The sequence below is a fragment of the Sparus aurata genome, chromosome 24, assembly GCF_900880675.1.
Source record: "Sparus aurata chromosome 24, fSpaAur1.1, whole genome shotgun sequence".
NCBI classification, from domain to species: domain Eukaryota; kingdom Metazoa; phylum Chordata; class Actinopteri; order Spariformes; family Sparidae; genus Sparus; species Sparus aurata.
The window spans coordinates 5,013,568-5,031,641 of NC_044210.1; the positions used below are offsets into that span (position 1 = coordinate 5,013,568).

An 18,074-nucleotide genomic window follows, 5' to 3' on the forward strand; every position below is an offset into this window, starting at 1 on the left:
ACCCTTAAAAGTGCTTGAAAAGTGCTTGAATTTGACCTTGAAAAATGTGTACGAACCCTGTATATTTGTTCAATTGATTATCAGAATTGTTGCGGATTATTTTTGTCAGTCAATTATCTGATCGGTCAACTGTGTCTTTAAGCTCTCGGCATTCTAGACATTAAGAACCTAAAATAACAAAATTGTAGTTCTTTTGGTATGTTACCAATGCGACATATCGGTCAAAACCTGTGGTTGCTTACGTTGATGAGACCCCAGTTGTCTTTAAACGAAAGTGTTGAGTCAGCAGTGAATTTTAAGACCCCAAGCACGTTATATTTATAGATTTAAACTCATTCAAATAGATACTTTTACGGGCCTATTTTGCCTTGATACAAAAGCGAATTGGAGTCATACTGCGCACATCTGAACATCTTCATTGAAAACCTTTGAGAGAGAATCCGGTGGTGCTTATTTAATTCACCCTGGAATCAATAGTGCTGTACAAAGGTTAACGGCCACTGTGTGAAGGAAGCAGGACGGACAACAGGGAGAGAGTTGTGTTTTTTTTTTTTAGGGGGTTATTGAGGACAAGAGGCGGTGCAAAGGGGTATGAGGACGAAAGCTGAACATATTTAGAGGACGGTGAATGCAGAACTGGAGCTACTGAAGTTTGGTGCTAGTCAAGATGAAGTCCTACGTGATTCTCTTGGCCCTTCTGCAGACTCTGGGCTGCTCGGGTGAGTGCTTCTGCTTGCAGACTGACTTAAGATGGATCCAGTAACTGACTGAATTTTTTTTTTTACACATCCTTGTCCTGTAGGAATCCCATTGTACAACTCTGAACTGGAGTCCATGGCAAACCGGGGTCTTGGTGCAGCTCTGGAACAAGTGAACTCTGTGTACGCTGTCAGCCATCTCTACCGGGTCACTCGAGGCTCTGTCAACAGGGTGAGTCTGCACATAAGATTTATTAAACTGCTTTTTACAGGTAGTAGTCTTAGGGATGTGTTATTTGTGGGATTATGACAAATGTCGCATGTATTCCAGGTTATTCCCATGGGCCTGAACACGGTTGATCTGCTCATGACATTTGGCATTAAAGAGACAGAGTGTCTGAAGGCCTCTGCAAGCGACCCCCAGACGTGCGCCTTCAGACCGGGCTTCTTTGTGGTGAGACACCCGAGTTCACCAAGGCGTGGACACATTGAATTTCACTTCATGATGGTTTGTTTTAATTTGGTGCCACAGAGGTATAACACGTGTGAGGAAATGCAACAAACCACATAAAGCTTAATGAAATCCTGATATCCAAGTTGTGGGCAGGACACATGTTGACACACTGATGCTGCCCACTGTTTGCCTTGGCACGAACTGACAGGAACAGAGTGTGTCGAGCAAATCTGTTTTTTTCCAAAGAAAGCGGTGACGTGACAGTGACGTGTGATCCGAAGAAAACCAAATTAGCTGTAACAAATACTTAGAGATGCTTGTTTTTTTTGTGTGCAGAATATCAAAAGCACCTTCCTCTCCCCCTTTTTACCTCTCCAGCCGTCGTTTTCCTGCGTCAGTAGGGTCCGGATGTTGGAGACCTCGGCTCAGGTGGTTGCTCTCAGATGCGGCCACGACGGGAGCTCCAGCTCCAGCTCGTCCAGCGAGGAGGTGAGGGCACAGAGGAAGTGTTTTTCCCAAACTCTTTTTTTTTTTTTCCCATTTTCTGTTTTGAGACTCAGTATTAGTAGTAATTATATTGGCTACATTTATTATTATTAATTTTTTTTATAGCTGCTGGTACCAAACATTAACTTGAATTATTACATTTTTTTTCTTATAATCCTCACATTTAATTATTACAAACTAACTATGATAAATAAACCCATACCCTAATTTAGGACTGGGCAATATTGCTTTAAAATAACGCTCTATACAGGGTATCATGTATCGTGATATATATACAAACTAGGACTCGATGCCAAAAATCTAATTTCATGATATTTTTGACCAAATATCATGATATTGATATTGTGACAGTACGCTACTGTAGGGATAAGTTTTGGTAGTTTTTCATGAATAGTCATCAGTGATGTGGATGTAATGGCGGTAGTGGGTAATAGCAGGTATTTGAATAAGTAGAACATAACATAATTCTACATAAACATAACATAATTCTACTTTAATGTAGTCTTTCAAACCAGTAAAATATCTACACTTATCGTTAACCTGATATGAGGCTATATGTCATCTTAGATTTTGGGTGTCATTATATAACATCAACATATTGGCTTGCCCTAATGAAGGTAAACATGCCAAGCTTTCCAATGCATTCCAGTGTCCTGAGCTATAAGGTGCATAATGAATAATGCCAAGACTTTGATTCCACAGATATTCTCAAGAGGGAGACACCAGTTAACCGTCCCATTTGCAAACAGAGGTAAATGCATGTTTACAGATGTGATGGCACGATCGGTAACCGCAACTTAAAATTCTAAACCAAACTAAAGATAATGCATATGATTTTTGCCTTTTAGTTTTTAGCATACATTATCACTGCATGTCACTGACCGATTGCTCTCAACAGCTCCGGCTCCCTCTGCACCTCCTGGTCGGTCCCTCCACGGCCAGACGGTGGAAGTCCAGCCCAGAGGAGACACTTTCAGCAACTTCCTGGTGTAGGTTCAACTTCAAAATTCAGACGCTAATCAGCCGACAAAATTGAATTAAAAAGTACTTTGCACATGATGTCTTTTTGTCTTTTTTTTTTAAAGGTATTTAATTGGTTAAATGACAGAGCTGCTAATGATTCATCAAGATTTCAGCCCATATAATTTAACTTTAAAGGACTCCCAAATGATGTGTTAGTTGATGCTAAAGTTTTTTTTTTTTGTTGTTTTTTAATGCAGAGCTTGATAAGACCACTAGAGGGAGTACAAGATCCACTGACCAAACAAATATGATCCCATTTGAATTATTTGTGCTTAGATTGCGCTGCTTAAGGGCATTACAATGAGTGCATTACCTACACAGATCTTCCCAGCCACGCCTCACCCAAACCACTCGAACAAATGAGGACTCTGAGACAGATCGAGGTCTGGTTTGAACATTTATATTGTGATTTTTCAGTTTAAATGCAAGAGGACACATTTACTCATCTGCAACCACGTTTCTTCATTTCACCTGGCCCCCTCACATGTTCACATCAGCACATCAATAACTTACATACTGTACTGTAGTAAACATCCTGTTAAGGACAATGATAATCAGTTATAAGAGACGGCGGCGATCGCAGCACCGTAGCGGAGTAGGACAAAAGAACAGCATGTTAAACTTGGTTTGTGTGGAAACAACCAAAACCAGCTTCACGATGAGCTCGATGAACCTGTGGATTGTAATGGTCACGTAAACCATTTTCACAACACATTTCCACACTATAAACCAATTCAGAACCAATTTGAAACAGTAATGATATGTCATCCTGGCACACAAGGGCGTGTTGAGATCGCGTTTCCTCGAAGGACAGCACTAGCACCCTAAAAATTAAGGCATTGCTGCTAGAAGTTAAAACCCTTCATGATCCACTCCGTGCACCACAGTTGAAGCAGTAATGGCACCTTAAAGAAACAACATACAACAGACACACAAAGTTGAAAACATTCAGTCTAATGCCAGTCAGATGATTTCTGTTATTGACTACATGATGCTCTGTACATTAACCAGACAAATGTATCTTTTTCAAACTGGGTATACTTCACATGACTGATTCCAATCTGTACATTCTACTTCCTGATTTGTAACACCGTGTGACTTTAAGAAGGCGGCGGGGTGGGGGGGGGGGGACCGACATTTAACGGAGTAGCAGCTGCGACTGTACAGACACAAACTGAAGGATAAGGTCCAAAAATCAAGCCAACGCACGGGGAAACTCACACAGTCCACAAAGATACACCATCACAGCCCCTCCCCTCTTCATTTACAGACGTCCATTAAATAAAAAGTGGATTTTATTTCCAGTTGCACAGTCCAGATTCCTCTGGAACTTTGGAAGAAATCTCCTTTCTGCTTTGACCTCTGTGCAAGACTTTGGGAGTAAGGCTTCCTCGTAGTGGTGAAACAGTCTAGAATTGTTTGAGATTTTAAAGTTTTTTGTTTTTTTTTTATTACTGAATCATTGCCTTCATGTGTGTATTTCAGGGTTTCTTTCAAATATGCCTTCCCCTATACATTCCATTGTGCCCTAATATCGTGTTCCTCTGTAGACTTTGTTGACCAGCTGTTAAAAGACAGACTTATAAAAAAATCCTTCCGTTTATCAATCATTAAATAATTTTATATAAAAGCAAACCAAACCGTCCCCGCTCCACAAAGGCCTTCCCTAACTACTTCACCACCATATAATCATACATACATGCATGCACACGATACATGTATGCATACGCAGTCTCTCTTTCTCACTCATGCACACACCAGCTTGTCCTTACATGAGGTCCATGCAGTACCAAAGCAGAAAGATCCTGATGTGGTTTTTGTCTCGTTTTTCGTTGGGTTTTTTTTGTCTCCAGTACGTGGCACAAACTTATGGCAAAGAAGCGGATACATGGTTTGGCTCAGACCTGGATCCAGTAATATTTGCACAGTTCTTATTAATGTTTATTTTAATCTGCTTGGTGTACCAGAAGGGTGAGGTTTACCATACAGGGTAAAGCAATGTCTCCCAGAGAGTTTAGACAATCACAGAAACTTTTCTGTGACCTCAAACTTACCTGCTCCAGTCTTAATTGTCCCAGTATTGTAGACCCCACAGACCCAGAATGCCAAGCATGATAAAAATAATTAGCAAACACTAATTGATCATGGTCTGGTTTGGGTTTTAGTATATACACAGTCATCCATTTAACATTATGATCCCAAGAGGACAGATGGAATTCAGGAATTTGCTTATGAATGTTTGCTTCCATATATTTACTCATTGTCTATTCGTCCATCTTTACTGTGTCCAGATCTGCAAGTTCAACACTCTCCAGTAAGTTTGGTGGTGTCCCCCCGTTTTGGTGGTGCAGGCGGGGGTCCTCTTCGTAGCGTTGCATAGCCTGAGATGTTTCCGGACATATAGCCGCCGTTTCCCCCGTTGCTTTGCTTTCCTTGGTCAAGCAGCAGCTCAGGGGGAGGTGGAGGCAGTGCCATGTCGTCCATAGTCCCCACAGGGTCCAACTTGCCCGTGAGACCAGCTGAGTTGAGAGAACCTTGGCGACCCACCGACTTGCGCTTCAGTGTCCGGTTGAGATCCGCCAAGAAATTTGGCTGGCCAGAGCTGCCCTTTGGGGAGGTGGGTGGAGGTGGTGAGAGCGGAGGGGGCTCTGGGGTGGTGTTACTGCGCCTCACAAGTGTGGGTGGAGGAGTCTTTTTCAGTGAGCTCTTCCCCCATGTTGAGTTGCTGACAAGGGAGACAGGCGGAGGAGGAGGAGGAGCCTGGGGCTGTGGGTTGACCACGGCTACCCTTGGAGGTCCTCCGCTGTGGGCATCGCTACCAGGTGGTGGAGGAGGTGGGAAGAGCTCAGAGGCTGGCGGAGGAGGTGGGAAGTAGGCGCAATCAGGTGGTGGAGAGGGGAAGTCTCCGCTGCATTGCTTTACTTGGCTCACCTTGGCCTGGAGCGCCATGGGCAGGTTGGCCAGGTTGAGCTTGCCTGGTTTTGGGGGAGCAGGGGGTCCAGTTGAGGGGTCTTTGGATGGTGATCCAGTAGAGGAGGAGGAGGGACATGGGGAGGAGGGAGGGGTGCCCTTCTGTGGGGCAAACTTGCTGAGCAAGTTTCTCCTGGATTCCTCGTAGGAAACTGAGGCGTTTAATTTTACACTGGAGTTCCTCTGAGGAGTGGGAGGTGGTTTCTTGCCTCCTAAATTGAAGGAGGGCGAACTCCTCGTGGGGGAGCCCAGATTTCCAGGAGGAAGGGGAGGAGGAGGCGGAGTTGGGCCCGTGACAGGAGCTGGAGGAGCTGGAGGAGGTGGCGGAGGAGGAGGAGGAGGAGGAGGAGCTGGGAAGCCAGCATTGCTGTCTGGTGGAGGAGGAGGGAACTCTGGAGACTGCAGCTGCTGACCTCCTCCAGGCTGCCATTTTGGTTTGGTCTTGACTGCAGGGGGGGAGAGAGGGGCTTTGGGGCTGTCTGTGTTGTTGGCTACTTGGGATGAGGCTCCTGGAAACTGACTTGCCAGTTGTTTCACCAAAGACATGGCTGGGGCCCCTCCCGTGGAGATGGATGTCGGCTTTGACAGGCTGTGCTGCTTGGGCAGAGTTGGAGGTGGATGACTGGAGGTGTGGCCTGCCTGAAGGCTGAACTGCTTCTTGAAGGGTGCAGGTGGAGGAGGGGGTGGAGGTGGTGGCGGGGCCGGGCCACCCAGGACAGCAGGAGGTGGGGCAGGGGGGAATGGGGAGACAGGTGACACTGGTTTAGGAGCCCTATGAGGGACAAAGCCTGGGGTGAAAGTTTTGGGTGGCGCTGGTGGCGGTGCAGGAGGGGGCGGGAACTGGGATGGCACTGGGAACTGCTGAGGAGGAGGAGGAGGTGGTGGTGGAGGTGGGGGTGGAGGAGGTGGAGGTGGTGGAGCAGGGGCAGGTGGTGGAGACTCCTCAAGGCCTCCGTTGGGAGAAAGGAGGTCCCGTGGGGGGCTAGGAAACCTTTCCTTCAGTGTCTGCTTCAGCCCGTTATTGTAAACGGGCTGGCTCATAGGAGCTGGTTCAAAAGGGGGTGGAGGGGGAGGAGGAGGAGGGGGAGGAAATGCTACTCCATTGGTCTGCGGAGCAAATGGAGGTGCTGGGGGTGGAGGAATGAAGGCAGGTGGGAGGGAAGCTGGGCTGGGAGGTCCCAGCCTCAACACAGCCATGGCTGACCCAGGGGTTGGCATGGATGGTGGAGGGGGAGGAGGCGGTGGAGGTGGAGGCGGGACATTAGTCCTTGCCGCAATGTGATTCACATTGATTGGTTTGACCTGTGCTGCAGGTGGTGTCGGAATTGGGGGGAGAACTTGCTGAGCTGTTGCATGGAGGTGAGCGGGAAGCTTGTGGTTGCCACCCGGGAACGCCTTCTGGTTCTGCAGCCTGGTGATGGTGCTGTACTTGTACATGGTTGGAGCCGGTGAGTGGTGTGACACCATCTGAACCGGTGGAGGAGGGGGAGGCGGCGGAGGAGGAGGTGGGGGTGGAGGCGCCAGCTGTTGCTGCTGCGGGGGCATATGGTTATAGTTGTTGCAGGTCTGTGACTGTTGTGGAGACTGTGGTGTTGGCTGAGGGAGCTGAGGTGGAGGCTGCGGGGCCTGTAGAGGAGACTGAGGAGGCATGTGCTGGTGTTGTGGTTGGGTTGGTGTCTGGGGGTATGTTGACTGGTGCTGAGGCTGGGTTGGTGTCTGGGGGTATGTTGACTGGTGCTGAGGCTGGGTTGGTGTCTGGGGGTATGTTGACTGGTGCTGAGGCTGGGTTGGTGTCTGGGGGTATGTTGACTGGTGCTGAGGCTGGGTTGCTGTCTGGGGGTATGTTGACTGGTGCTGAGACTGGGTTGGTGTCTGGGGGTATGTTGACTGGTGCTGAGGCTGGGTTGCTGTCTGGGGGTAAGTTGACTGGTGTTGTGGCTGGGTTGGTGTCTGGGGGTATGTTGACTGGTGCTGAGGCTGTGGTTGGTGCTGTTGGTACGGCTGCGGCTGAGACTGAGGCTGTGGCTGGAGCTGGGGCTGAGGCTGAGGCTGAGGCTGCGGCTGCACCTGAGGCTGGGGAGGGGGCGTCAGGGCCGGGTGATCGACTGAATGCTGGCTATGATGTCGGTGACTGTGAGAGCCATGCGGCAGGGTGCCCGATCTGGATGCCTCCATCCTCATATGCTAGAAAGAGACGGTGTTAGATTAGTTTAGTGCATGACATATTCTGGAACAATTATACAACAGGTTTTTGGAAATCTGTCTTTAAAATAGGGCTTTCCCGAATACTTCATGCTTCATCAACAACATTGAGATAACAATTGTAAACCAATTTTATTTATTTTGCATGTCAAATTATTCTGTTTAAATCAGGTATTTTCCGTACTCAAAATATGAGTGTTATACTCTTAGTGGAATTAGATTTTACTGGTGGCTGTGTGGGATTCATGTGGTGACGTAGAGAGAAGGGAGGAGATTGCTATCTGCAAAATGGACAAGTTAGCTAAAACTAAGAAAATACTCAGCAGCTTTCACAAGCTGTATAGCGGCAATCTAAAGCCATTTTTAATACCAAAACTAGCATGTATATGTGGGTTTATTAAATGTGGTAAAGCCAGCTAAAAATAGGTGATTAACTCCTTTCCCATTGTTTGAGTTTGCCCTTCTTTTTTTTCTTGTGCTTCACATTTAATGACATGAAAAATCTTGCTCTTTTTCATCTCAGTTCAGCTGCTTGAAAAAAGACAGACAGAAAGCTATTTACACTCCTACAGAAAGGGGCGAGTTAGCATGTCAACATGAGTGTCATGTTCCCATCACTGCTGATCAGCACTGTAGTAGCACACCCATGGCTACAACAGAATCATCTTACCAGCCTATGAATGGATGATTGTTATAAGGGTTATATTTATGTATGAGCATTCGCTTGGCGTCCAATCCAGACATCATCCCTTTCATACCCAAGATGTCGAAGAAATCCAGTTGGAAGCATTTTAAGATTGCGGATGATGAATGACTTTTTTCTAAATTGAGGATTTTTGGTAATGTTATAAAAAATAATAAACATTCTAAACTTCATTTGAGAACCTCAGTATAAGCTTTTAATGTAAAAGAAGGAGATTTTGTACAGCCCTACTTTGAAAGAAAGCCATACCTTGGTGTTTTCCTCGATCTGGGTACCTCTCTTCCAGGCCTCAGAAAAAATGGAGCTCACCACACTCTGGGACCGGCCATGAGACGAGCCTGTGTCCACCCCACTGTCGGAATGGCCTGAGTGATTTGACTGGGACTCTGGAAGGGCACAAAAATGACAAAAGACTTTCTGAGCGAGGTGTACTTTTTTAGTAAAGTCAAAGTATAATTTATGTCAGGTTATAAGTTCTTGAATTACACCAGAAGAGTAGTATACTTTTATTTGAAGGAAGTCTAACACAAGATGCTAGTAGGTTGCATTATGGGAATTATAGGATCTAGTGTTTTTGGAGCTTGAGCTTTGAAGAAGTAAAGATCAGATAATCTATTAAATCTACTAAACTTAAGACAATGAACTAACCAGGTATGCTGGCAGAACTGGAGCCTGATCGGATGCTGGAGGTAGAGAGCGAGGACCAATCGTAGGCTGCCTCTGTCCTCTTCATGGCCTCCTGGTAGTTCATATATAGTTGTTTCCCATACTACACAGAAAACATACGCACACGTACACAGTGAAAAAACACAAGAATAGAATGTAGAAAATTAATAAACACAATTTGTTTCAGAAGTGTTGGATGTCAAAGCAGAAACTTGGGTTTAGACGCACCTTGGCGATGCGAATTCCGTTCACCCATTGGTGCAGGGTCCTGACATCATCACAGCACAGATACTTGATGTACTGTGACTTCTTCTGGATTTGTGGATGCTGAAAAAATAAGTAAATATGTATATAACCATCACCAGTTCCTCACGTCAGTGTTTTTCTGGTAGAAGGGTGGAATTTTTTGTATTTGTTTAACATCCATCCCTGTTGGTCTTAATTATGGTCCTAGTGCTTTAACTGGTTGCAGCACTAATATTTTCATATTTAGTTACTTAATCATTATCAGGGCTATTTCTACACACCAAGACAGATGCTTTTTGTTTGTTATTTCCATTCTATTTAGCTGTGCTGATAATGTTCTTATGTTAAGTGTCCAAAGGATCAATCATGTCCCCGCTTCCCATTCACTGTCTAAGTAAGCAGCCTTCCAATGCAATCTGGCAGCACATATACATGGTATATGAGTGGCTGCAAGTTTATTGGCTTTAATGCATTTTTAAAACAAAAGAGATGACACTTATTAAATGGCAATCAACCTAAACAATTCTATGGTTGTTTTTTTAAAGCAATTTGCGAGTGGTGTTATGCAGTATAATGTTGTACTGGCTGTGAAAACAGATCTCCCTTTGAGACAGTAAAATCTAGATAGGTATTTTCTAATGGAAGGCTAATGGCTGTAAATGCATTGAGGATTTCCGTCTGCTCTAGTAAGTCTCTGGGGACCATAACAATGATTGTACATATTCACACCATTATTTTTAATCCATACATAGGGAGAGAAATTCACAATTTGTCAGTGTACTTGTTAACATGCTACATATTTGTTGCCGTGCAAAACGCTTCCATGACATTTGCAGGACACAGAACACAACATTTCTCAACTAAGATAGCGGAACAGTGCTTCACCTTCAGGGCCAGGCAGTAGTCGGTAGGAGCCTTGTATTTGCTGCGGTAGTCCTGGCCATAATACACGTTAACGTGGTCCAACTGGAGGAAGCACACCAGATCTCTAGATGCCTGCAGGGAGGGAGACAAAGGAGGACGGACTGAAACATGGTTGTCTTTAAAAAGGGACTGAATGAAGCTGCTGCCCTGTGCAAGGTGGAGAAGTCGTGTGTCAGTTTGGATTGACTAGATGTATAGAAACATGCAACGCAATAGTTTAAACTACATATTAATGGTCTAAAAGTATTTTTGGAACAAATGTTGTTTTTGTGCTTGAAGAAAATGGCTCTAGATGGGCTTTAAATATGTTATAATATTTGAGAGGGTGATTACACAGATCTAAATTAATTGTATCATGCTTTTTTCACAGCCTGAGCTGGCACTCTAATGTATTGTAGGAGTCAACCTACTTTTTAGCTCACACAAGACTGCAGGATTTAAATAAGGCAAGAAAGTAATGCAGCTACTGAATGCTAATGTGGTGTTACTGAAGACCGTGCAGAAAGTGTTACAGTTTGAAAATGACTTTGGAGGATGATGGTGCTAAAAATAGAGCACATGTGCACAACAAATCGTGCAGTTTCTGTTGTGTTCAAAGTAACCCGGCTCTAAACAGGAAATACCACAGAGCAGACTGTGTGAATCTGGTTCTCATAACCCCAACCCACATTTCTGTTCTCCATCTTCATTTAGGCTGGGTACCATGACTTGTGTGCCTAAAGTCTCACTGACCTTGGCTTTGCCTTTGGGGACGTAGTAGATTCCTGATGCCCTGAGGAGGAAGTAACGTTTCTTCCACGACTTCTTCCCATCCTCTTTCAGCCACAGGACACCCTCTATCTCCGGTACTGACACAGAGCCGCCACAGAAACACTCCTGATACATACACATGAACAGAAATTGATGTTAAAAGTTTTCCTTCCGAGTCCTGACTTGCATTTATGTTAGGGAAGTCAGTAGTTTATATAATCTTACCTCTAATAAAGCCTCCTTATTCCTGTCAGCCATTTCAGATGTCTCCTTCCGTCCCAACAAATAGTTCTGGAGACGATTGAGAGCAACAGTAAATACAGGACAGGGAGAGGAGGGAGGGGGGAAGTGTAAAATCGGTGGCTCACCTTGTCTTATGTTAAATAAATTATTCACCTTTACTCGCTTTAGAGCTTTGACCTACTTCCATCCCTCCTACACAAACATACTCCCTTGTTCACTCTCTGGGCTGTGCAGGCACTGAGCATGCATAAACAATGTGTTTGTGTGTATAGCATATGCTTTCAGCATTTATACGCTGAATGCAGAGCGGCTACAGAGGGCACTGAGAAGATGATCCATCCTCGAAGACCTGTAGTCTATGTGTGTATTGAGGTGTAAGACAGTCACCTGAGGGTTCTTGAAAAGAGCGTATTTCTCAATGCGTTCGATGAACATTAGCTTGTTGTGGCTGTCCCGGGTCCAGTTTAAAAGGTTCTCCACCAAGTTCTCATGATCTTCAAAGATACGCTCTGAGAGAGAGACAGAGAGAAGGAGAGAGACGAGGGAGTAATGACGATGAGATGCAAGATACGCACTTTTTTTGCTGACGTGCAAATATGCACGTAATTTCCTCCCTCCAGGGAGTTCTGTTATTTGGGTGGGGCAGAACCTTTAACGGTGAGCCTGGTAATTAGCCTGAAGCCACAAACAGACACAAAGATCACAGATAATGAAAACACATTACGTGATTGTCACCCACATTGTTTACTTTACTGTGCATTCTACTTTGTGCCACCGGTGCAGACTAAAGCAAACCATAAACGATGTTTATTTGACGAAGGTGTGGTGGAAACGATCTGCAGCTGCTCCCTTACCCATCTGTAGTTCATTGATGGTTTCCACAAGAGACCAGTCAGGGCTGTAGCCACAGTGGGACTTATCCAGCAGGCTGTCCAGCACCTGCCTGACTGTCTGCCGCTCATCCACCATCATGGTCTTGGAGCTCTCGTCTGACATGTGGACCCTGATCACGAGCTGAGGAAGAGGAGAAAGAGGAAGGAGATTTAAAAATCCATGCAGACATAATTTGCACTCCCGATCAAATGTTGCTTTATAAAAAAAAAACTGCCACCGATTACGTATGTCAACAATGTTTTTCTACATTATTGAGGATTATTTACCAAAAATCTCATAATGTTAATATTTAGTCAAAGTACGATTAGTATTTGGTCAGTAACAGAGCTATATTCAATTTTCTCGCCCACTCCTAGCAGTTTTCAAATGCTTTTGAGGAGATTTCAAAATATCAAGATACATATCACGTACGGTTACACAGACTTTAAGTGTTGCAATATCACTTAGCACAGTGTAGCATGAAACAGGAATCTATGGGGACAAATGGGTGATTATTTTCACTCATTTCTTTGGAGGAAGCACACCCAAACGAGCAAACCCCTTGAAAATTCATGTAATTCCTTAAAGGCCTCTGGAGCACAAAGTGCTTGGAACATTTGGCAGTCGGTTAATTTCATATGGACATATTTCAAGGCACAATGTTTTACAGGAACAGTCCAACTCAAATCAAGCCAAAATCTGGTTTAGAGTACTGGAAGGACGAAATCAGATCTTGTGCTTGTGAGTCTTGTTTAAATACTTTAATCTATTAAAGCGGTCAGTACAGTCACAATGTTACATATACACTAAACACCAAAATCTAATAATCTTGCAAAAGTTTCGCATCCATAGGCAACAAAGTCTCCCATAACAAGCAAGCTTAAACTAAGCTGTATAAGACAAACTCACACGTGCCAAATCTAGCCTTACACAATTGCAGCCCACATAAGACTTGTCCTAGTGGGAAACCAAATAAAGCCCTCAATTCCTTGACCTCCTGTTTGTGCCCTCCCACTAGGAGCCTGACACCCAATCAGCGTGTGGGTACAGTGTACTGAGCGGAAACTTGGACCAATGAGAATGCTGGGGGGAGCTGTGAGACTAAGACATGGGGAGTCTGACCTACATTTCTCACAGGAGAGACCCCACAAACCCCCTCGTCTGGCAGCAAAAAAGTTTAATCAAACCAATAATCCCACCGCTTAAAAAAAGCTATGACTTTGAACCCTTTATCCAATACAACTGTTTCAATGTCAAGAATCCAAAATAAAGTAAAATGTGTGGATGTGTAGACTGCTGACACAGACAGGACTTATAATTTAACACATCACAGCATCACGCTATGCTGTCCAAAGGTCTTTATGTCCCAGCTGTACCAGCACTCTTTATCCTGTCGTATTGTATTTACTTGGAAGGATGAAGTCGAGCCCTGTCCGTCGAAACACTATTGGGTCTCAACCATTCATTGCATTTTAAAAAGGCCACCATTCTGTTGCTCTCATTCACAAAGACAGTTCATTCACTGGCCGAAACACTGGCAAAAAAATGGCCTGCCTGTGGAGTCCCAAGCCATCTTCCCAGCGGACACGTCATGGCTTTCAATGGAGCAAGGCGCCCCGGTTGTTCACCAAATACCAGCGCTCCTTTGGTTGGATTGGGTAAATAAGATGTTTTGTTTAGAATGTGTCTGCATTGTCTCGCAGCGCTCCCTTTCGGATTTCTCGCTCCCTCCCCGCTAGATACACACACATAATCAAACACTGCAATGACCTATTTTCTCTGCGCCTCACCGCCTCGCTGTGAATGAAGTTCACAAAGAAATGCAGTGTGCAGTGAATATGACAAGACAGCGATTATAATGAGTCAGAATGTTTCTTTTAAAGGAGAAACTGAGCCAGTGAGTGAAAGCCTGCGTGTACAAAAGGACAAAGGTGGTCCTACCTTTTTGACCTGTGCCTCTTTGATTTTTTCCAGGGCGACTCGTATCCTCTCTGCCTTCAGTTTGGCAGCCTGCTCCTCCTAGATTGACAGACAGGAAAATGTTAAATATAGTTGTCAAACAATAATAATAAAAAAAAACCCCAACACACATACACAGATACCCTGACAACTAAGAAAGCGTTTTTGGATTTCATAACCTTGCCTCATCCTCTTCCCGCATGTCTTTCATTACTCGCTGGCAGGAATAAGACATCGTGCACACACAACTTCATTAAATAGTAAGCAGACGTCTCAACCATTTAAATGCGCAAGCCTCGGGGCATGATGGCGCATGGTGTCATGTGCAAAACCTAATCCAATTGCTCCATGCTCTGGGTCGCTTACCTGCCCCCGCCAACAAGATGCCATCACCTCCATTCCGCAGGTTGCTTCCACGTGTGTGCGGTGGGTGTGTTTTATCACTTTTGTGTGAATATCGGATCAATCCCTAATAATCACCGTGATGGCTAAAGTGCTGCTATTGCGACATCGCTACGGTGTTCCCTCAAATATGGCGCTCCACTTGCCGTCTATGGTTCCATATTGGATTCATATGGAGCTGCAGCGGCTTCCTTTGATCTCGCTATACAGCAGAAGGGAAACAATAGTAGAAGATCCCCGAAGGGCGAGAGGCTGCGGATGAGTGTGGGATCAGTTCGGAAAGCCTCTATGCCCTCCACTCAAAGATGCAACGATCTCCTGCGAAGATCAGTCACATCTCAAGGGCAAAAATGAGGGAAATATCCAGATTCGTCCATAGTTAAAGCCTAAAAATGACCTCTTTGTCAGTCGTCTTAACATAGAAAGATTGAGAAAAACAAAGAGAGAAAAAAAAAGGTGGTCCGCTCCCCACCTTTCACGTTGAGCTACTGGCATTGAAAAAAAAAAGCAGATAAGCTAGCCGAGACTTAGCTGTGACTTGGTGACAGCCCAGGTTCACAGACTTGCAGACATGTGCGCCCGAGACGAGCACAACTTGACTAAAACCCTCAAGTGAGACAGTGGGGAGGACGCCCCTCCCCCTTCTACCATCCCACCCTCTCTTCCTGCTTCTCTCTCTCCCCCTTCTCCATCACTCTCTTCCTTCCTCTCTCTATACATCAGATGCAGGGGTCTGGGAGCATGCCCAATCGATGGAGCGTAATCCCCACGAAAAAAACAGTACAACAGGGGGGTCGGCCAACCAGCGAGCCCCGACTGCAAGACCCTGCTACTCCTTTGTCCAATCAGGACGAGGTGTGGAGAGTGTGACCGACACTGGCCCCTGAGCTAACCTACAGTGACAAGGAGGGAGGTAGGAATTTGGGAGAGTGAGAAGCCGAGGTGCTGAATATTTGAAGTCATGTGCATGTACACACAAGCATGTGTGTTAAAGTAAAAGGGGGTGAGGGGTATTAACAACCCCAAGCCTCTTATCTCAAGAACCCCCATCCCCTCTCTTTGACCCAGACTACCTTTTCCACATGACCAGCTCCAGGGCACATGCACATTAGTACAATGAAGCCAACACTCTGTTTGGCCAACACATAGTGGCAGGCTTTTAGTCAGCAGAGTGCGTGTGACAGGGGGAAGAGGTCACGGGGGCTGGGCAGATTACAGTCCAGAGTCAATCTGAGTCACACTGTCGGTTTTGCCCCATAATTGTCAGCGCGGCCCCTCCACATCTCCCCTCTCCCCTCCATTATTTCCTCACCACATGACACCCACACACCCTGCTTTTTATTAGACATTAGTCTGATTCCTATTCCACAGGCGTTTTCCCTTCCACTTTCACACTCAGCCACACCAGAGCCAATTTTAAAAAGGCTCTTCTGCCTAGCCTGGAAAAAAAAAATCTTGGCATCTTCTCCCTTTGATGTCTCTCCACACTCTCTCTCTCTCGCTCTCCCCCTCTCTCCTCGCTTGTTCCCAAACATCCTGCACTCATTCAGTATTCTGATTCGCGGGCGAGGAGAGGGAGAGAATTTGTGAGTCCATGCGATCCCTGCTCCCTCGCTCCTGTTCTCTGGTGAAAAGTGTAACACTAACACATAAACTGCCTCGCAGCCTGTACGCCGCGGGCAATCTATCCTCTCCCCGCCTTTAAAAAACGCTCAAATGCGCTCTGCATACACAGACAGACCGAGAGCCGATATGCAAGAAATCAACAGCCTTGAAAGTTGAAATCATTCCATTGTTTCGTAATTCAAAGGGAAAGTACGAAACTGCCCCTCCAAGATTTTGGCTGTAAAATTTCCATGGACAGATGAATTGTGTGGATATTACTGTGAAAGTCAGCCAGCTAAGTGTTGGCTTCTATCACATTCAAATAAATGGAGATCACGGGGAAAGAGTTTTGGAAGGAAATCTGCAATTTAATGCCGGTGATCTCTCATGGGGATCTTTCAGTTTACTTTCACATGAATAGCACAAGACTGAAGTCTTTAACCTGGAAGGAGACTTTTTCCAAGTCCTGAAAGTAATCAAAAGCATTCTCCGGAATCTCCCACACCCATGCTTAAACTGCCAACGATTTGCATAATTTGTGCTTTGTTTCATATTCAGCAAATGCTCTCTGGATTTAAATCTCAACAAGACTTAAGGAACTCTTGACCTGCATCATCCACCTCTATTGGAATCTCCTGCATTGCACTTGGAAAGCACTTCATGTGTCGTGTAGCAGCTACAGTAAATCACAATCAACAGTGGCCAACTTTAAAGTATAAACCGACACACACATCTGATCGGCATAAGCTTTGCGCGAGAGCCAAAGGCTGCAACCAGCGCTTTTGCAGGGAAAAACGACTGCTGCCAAGAGGTTTACGGTAAAAAAAAAAAAAAAAAACAAGCGTCGAGGAACTCACACATGATGGAGAAACAGATGTGACTGATAATATATATCAAACACCAGAACACAGAGGGTTCTCATTCCAAATAATGCAGGTACATTTAATGCATCAAATAGCAAAGTGAATGTATTAATGTTCACCCTTTAAAGGAATAATTCACCCAAAAAAGGTAAAGAGCCATTGTTTTTTGGAAGAGAATGCTGCAACACTGTTTATCTGTGAAGCTCGGCAAATGTTTTGTTTTATGTCACCACCCATTAAAAAACCCAAATATATTTGATTTCTGACATCGATCAATTCTGTTGTAGATTCATTCTCTTTTGACCGAGTCATTGTTTAATCGACTCTTCATTGCAGTTCTAATAACATAATTTCACAAACAGTTGCTGTTCCCTGCACAAGCTTTCCTTTCTAAATAAAGGGAGTGCAAATCAAAAGAAAACTGCAAGGAGAAAGAGAGGAAAATGTATGAAATGGAGACTCATTGGCAAAAGGCTGCCTGCAAGTCAAAAAGAAATGCTGAAGCAAATCGGACTAAAACAATCAGCCCATATGGGTGGTACAGTATGTACAGGGCGGGTGTTGAAAAATAATACAGGGGCAAAATCCATTCTGATACGCTGTTGTGTTACAGTCTAAAAATCATTTTCTGGCATGGCAAATTTCTCTCAAATTGCCTCATTTATTTTTCTTTATTTGTGCATTACTACATTCCCAAGAATTCTAATGCAGCTCTCATTATAGACCTGATCCTGTCGGAGAGGGTGAGAGAGCTCTTCCAGTTGAAGAAAGCCAACATCCCCTCATTGGCTGAGAAGTTGTATTTCTACTTCTTTTTTTATTATTAAGTAAACCAATAAGGTGACTTCCTGCACATGTTTTCTGACAGTCATTGAAGCATGGATTTTTCCACTTATACACATGCAAAGCAGAAGAGAGGCGCAGTGTGCACGGACATGAGAATATCTGATGAAGAAGAAGAAGAAGAAGAAGAGGAAGCGAGTGTA

The 18,074-nt window shown here is 44.8% G+C and overlaps 2 protein-coding genes across 6 annotated transcripts in view; one reads left to right on the forward strand and one right to left on the reverse strand.

Annotated features, from left to right (window-relative positions):
* The first annotated feature begins 499 nt into the window (after positions 1–499).
* Positions 500–2,718, forward strand: spp2 (secreted phosphoprotein 2). The gene is made up of 6 exons (XM_030409421.1): positions 500–719; positions 803–930; positions 1,030–1,152; positions 1,531–1,641; positions 2,362–2,410; positions 2,558–2,718. The coding sequence occupies exons 1-6, from the start codon at positions 668–670 to the stop codon at positions 2,650–2,652; spliced, it is 558 nt and encodes a 185-aa protein (XP_030265281.1). The 5' UTR covers positions 500–667; the 3' UTR covers positions 2,653–2,718.
* Positions 2,719–3,062: 344 nt separating this feature from the next.
* The window catches only part of raph1b (Ras association (RalGDS/AF-6) and pleckstrin homology domains 1b), a 46,352-nt gene continuing 31,340 nt past the window's right edge, over positions 3,063–18,074 (reverse strand). For 4 of the 5 annotated variants that reach the window (XM_030409703.1, XM_030409700.1, XM_030409702.1 and 1 more), the window contains 10 exons: positions 14,201–14,278; positions 12,241–12,400; positions 11,774–11,895; positions 11,369–11,434; positions 11,126–11,269; positions 10,355–10,465; positions 9,452–9,550; positions 9,206–9,326; positions 8,807–8,943; positions 3,063–7,836 (listed from right to left, as the gene is read on the reverse strand). In XM_030409703.1, coding sequence (XP_030265563.1) covers positions 4,984–7,836; positions 8,807–8,943; positions 9,206–9,326; positions 9,452–9,550; positions 10,355–10,465; positions 11,126–11,269; positions 11,369–11,434; positions 11,774–11,895; positions 12,241–12,400; positions 14,201–14,278 — 3,891 coding nt within the window. In that variant the 3' untranslated portion in view covers positions 3,063–4,983. Of the gene's footprint in view, positions 7,837–8,806; positions 8,944–9,205; positions 9,327–9,451; positions 9,551–10,354; positions 10,466–11,125; positions 11,270–11,368; positions 11,435–11,773; positions 11,896–12,240; positions 12,401–14,200; positions 14,279–14,584; positions 18,064–18,074 lie in introns of those variants that run through there. The other variant, XM_030409705.1, reaches the window with a different exon arrangement.

Excerpts from the sequence above, each read along its gene's own strand:
- spp2 (XM_030409421.1), top strand. The coding sequence starts at position 668 with ATGAAGTCCTACGTGATTCTCTTGGCCCTTCTGCAGACTCTGGGCTGC. Across the intron at positions 720-802 it reads GCAGACTCTGGGCTGCTCGG|GAATCCCATTGTACAACTCT; the intron begins GTGAGTGCTTCT and ends CTTGTCCTGTAG. Across the intron at positions 1,153-1,530 it reads TCAGACCGGGCTTCTTTGTG|CCGTCGTTTTCCTGCGTCAG; the intron begins GTGAGACACCCG and ends TTACCTCTCCAG.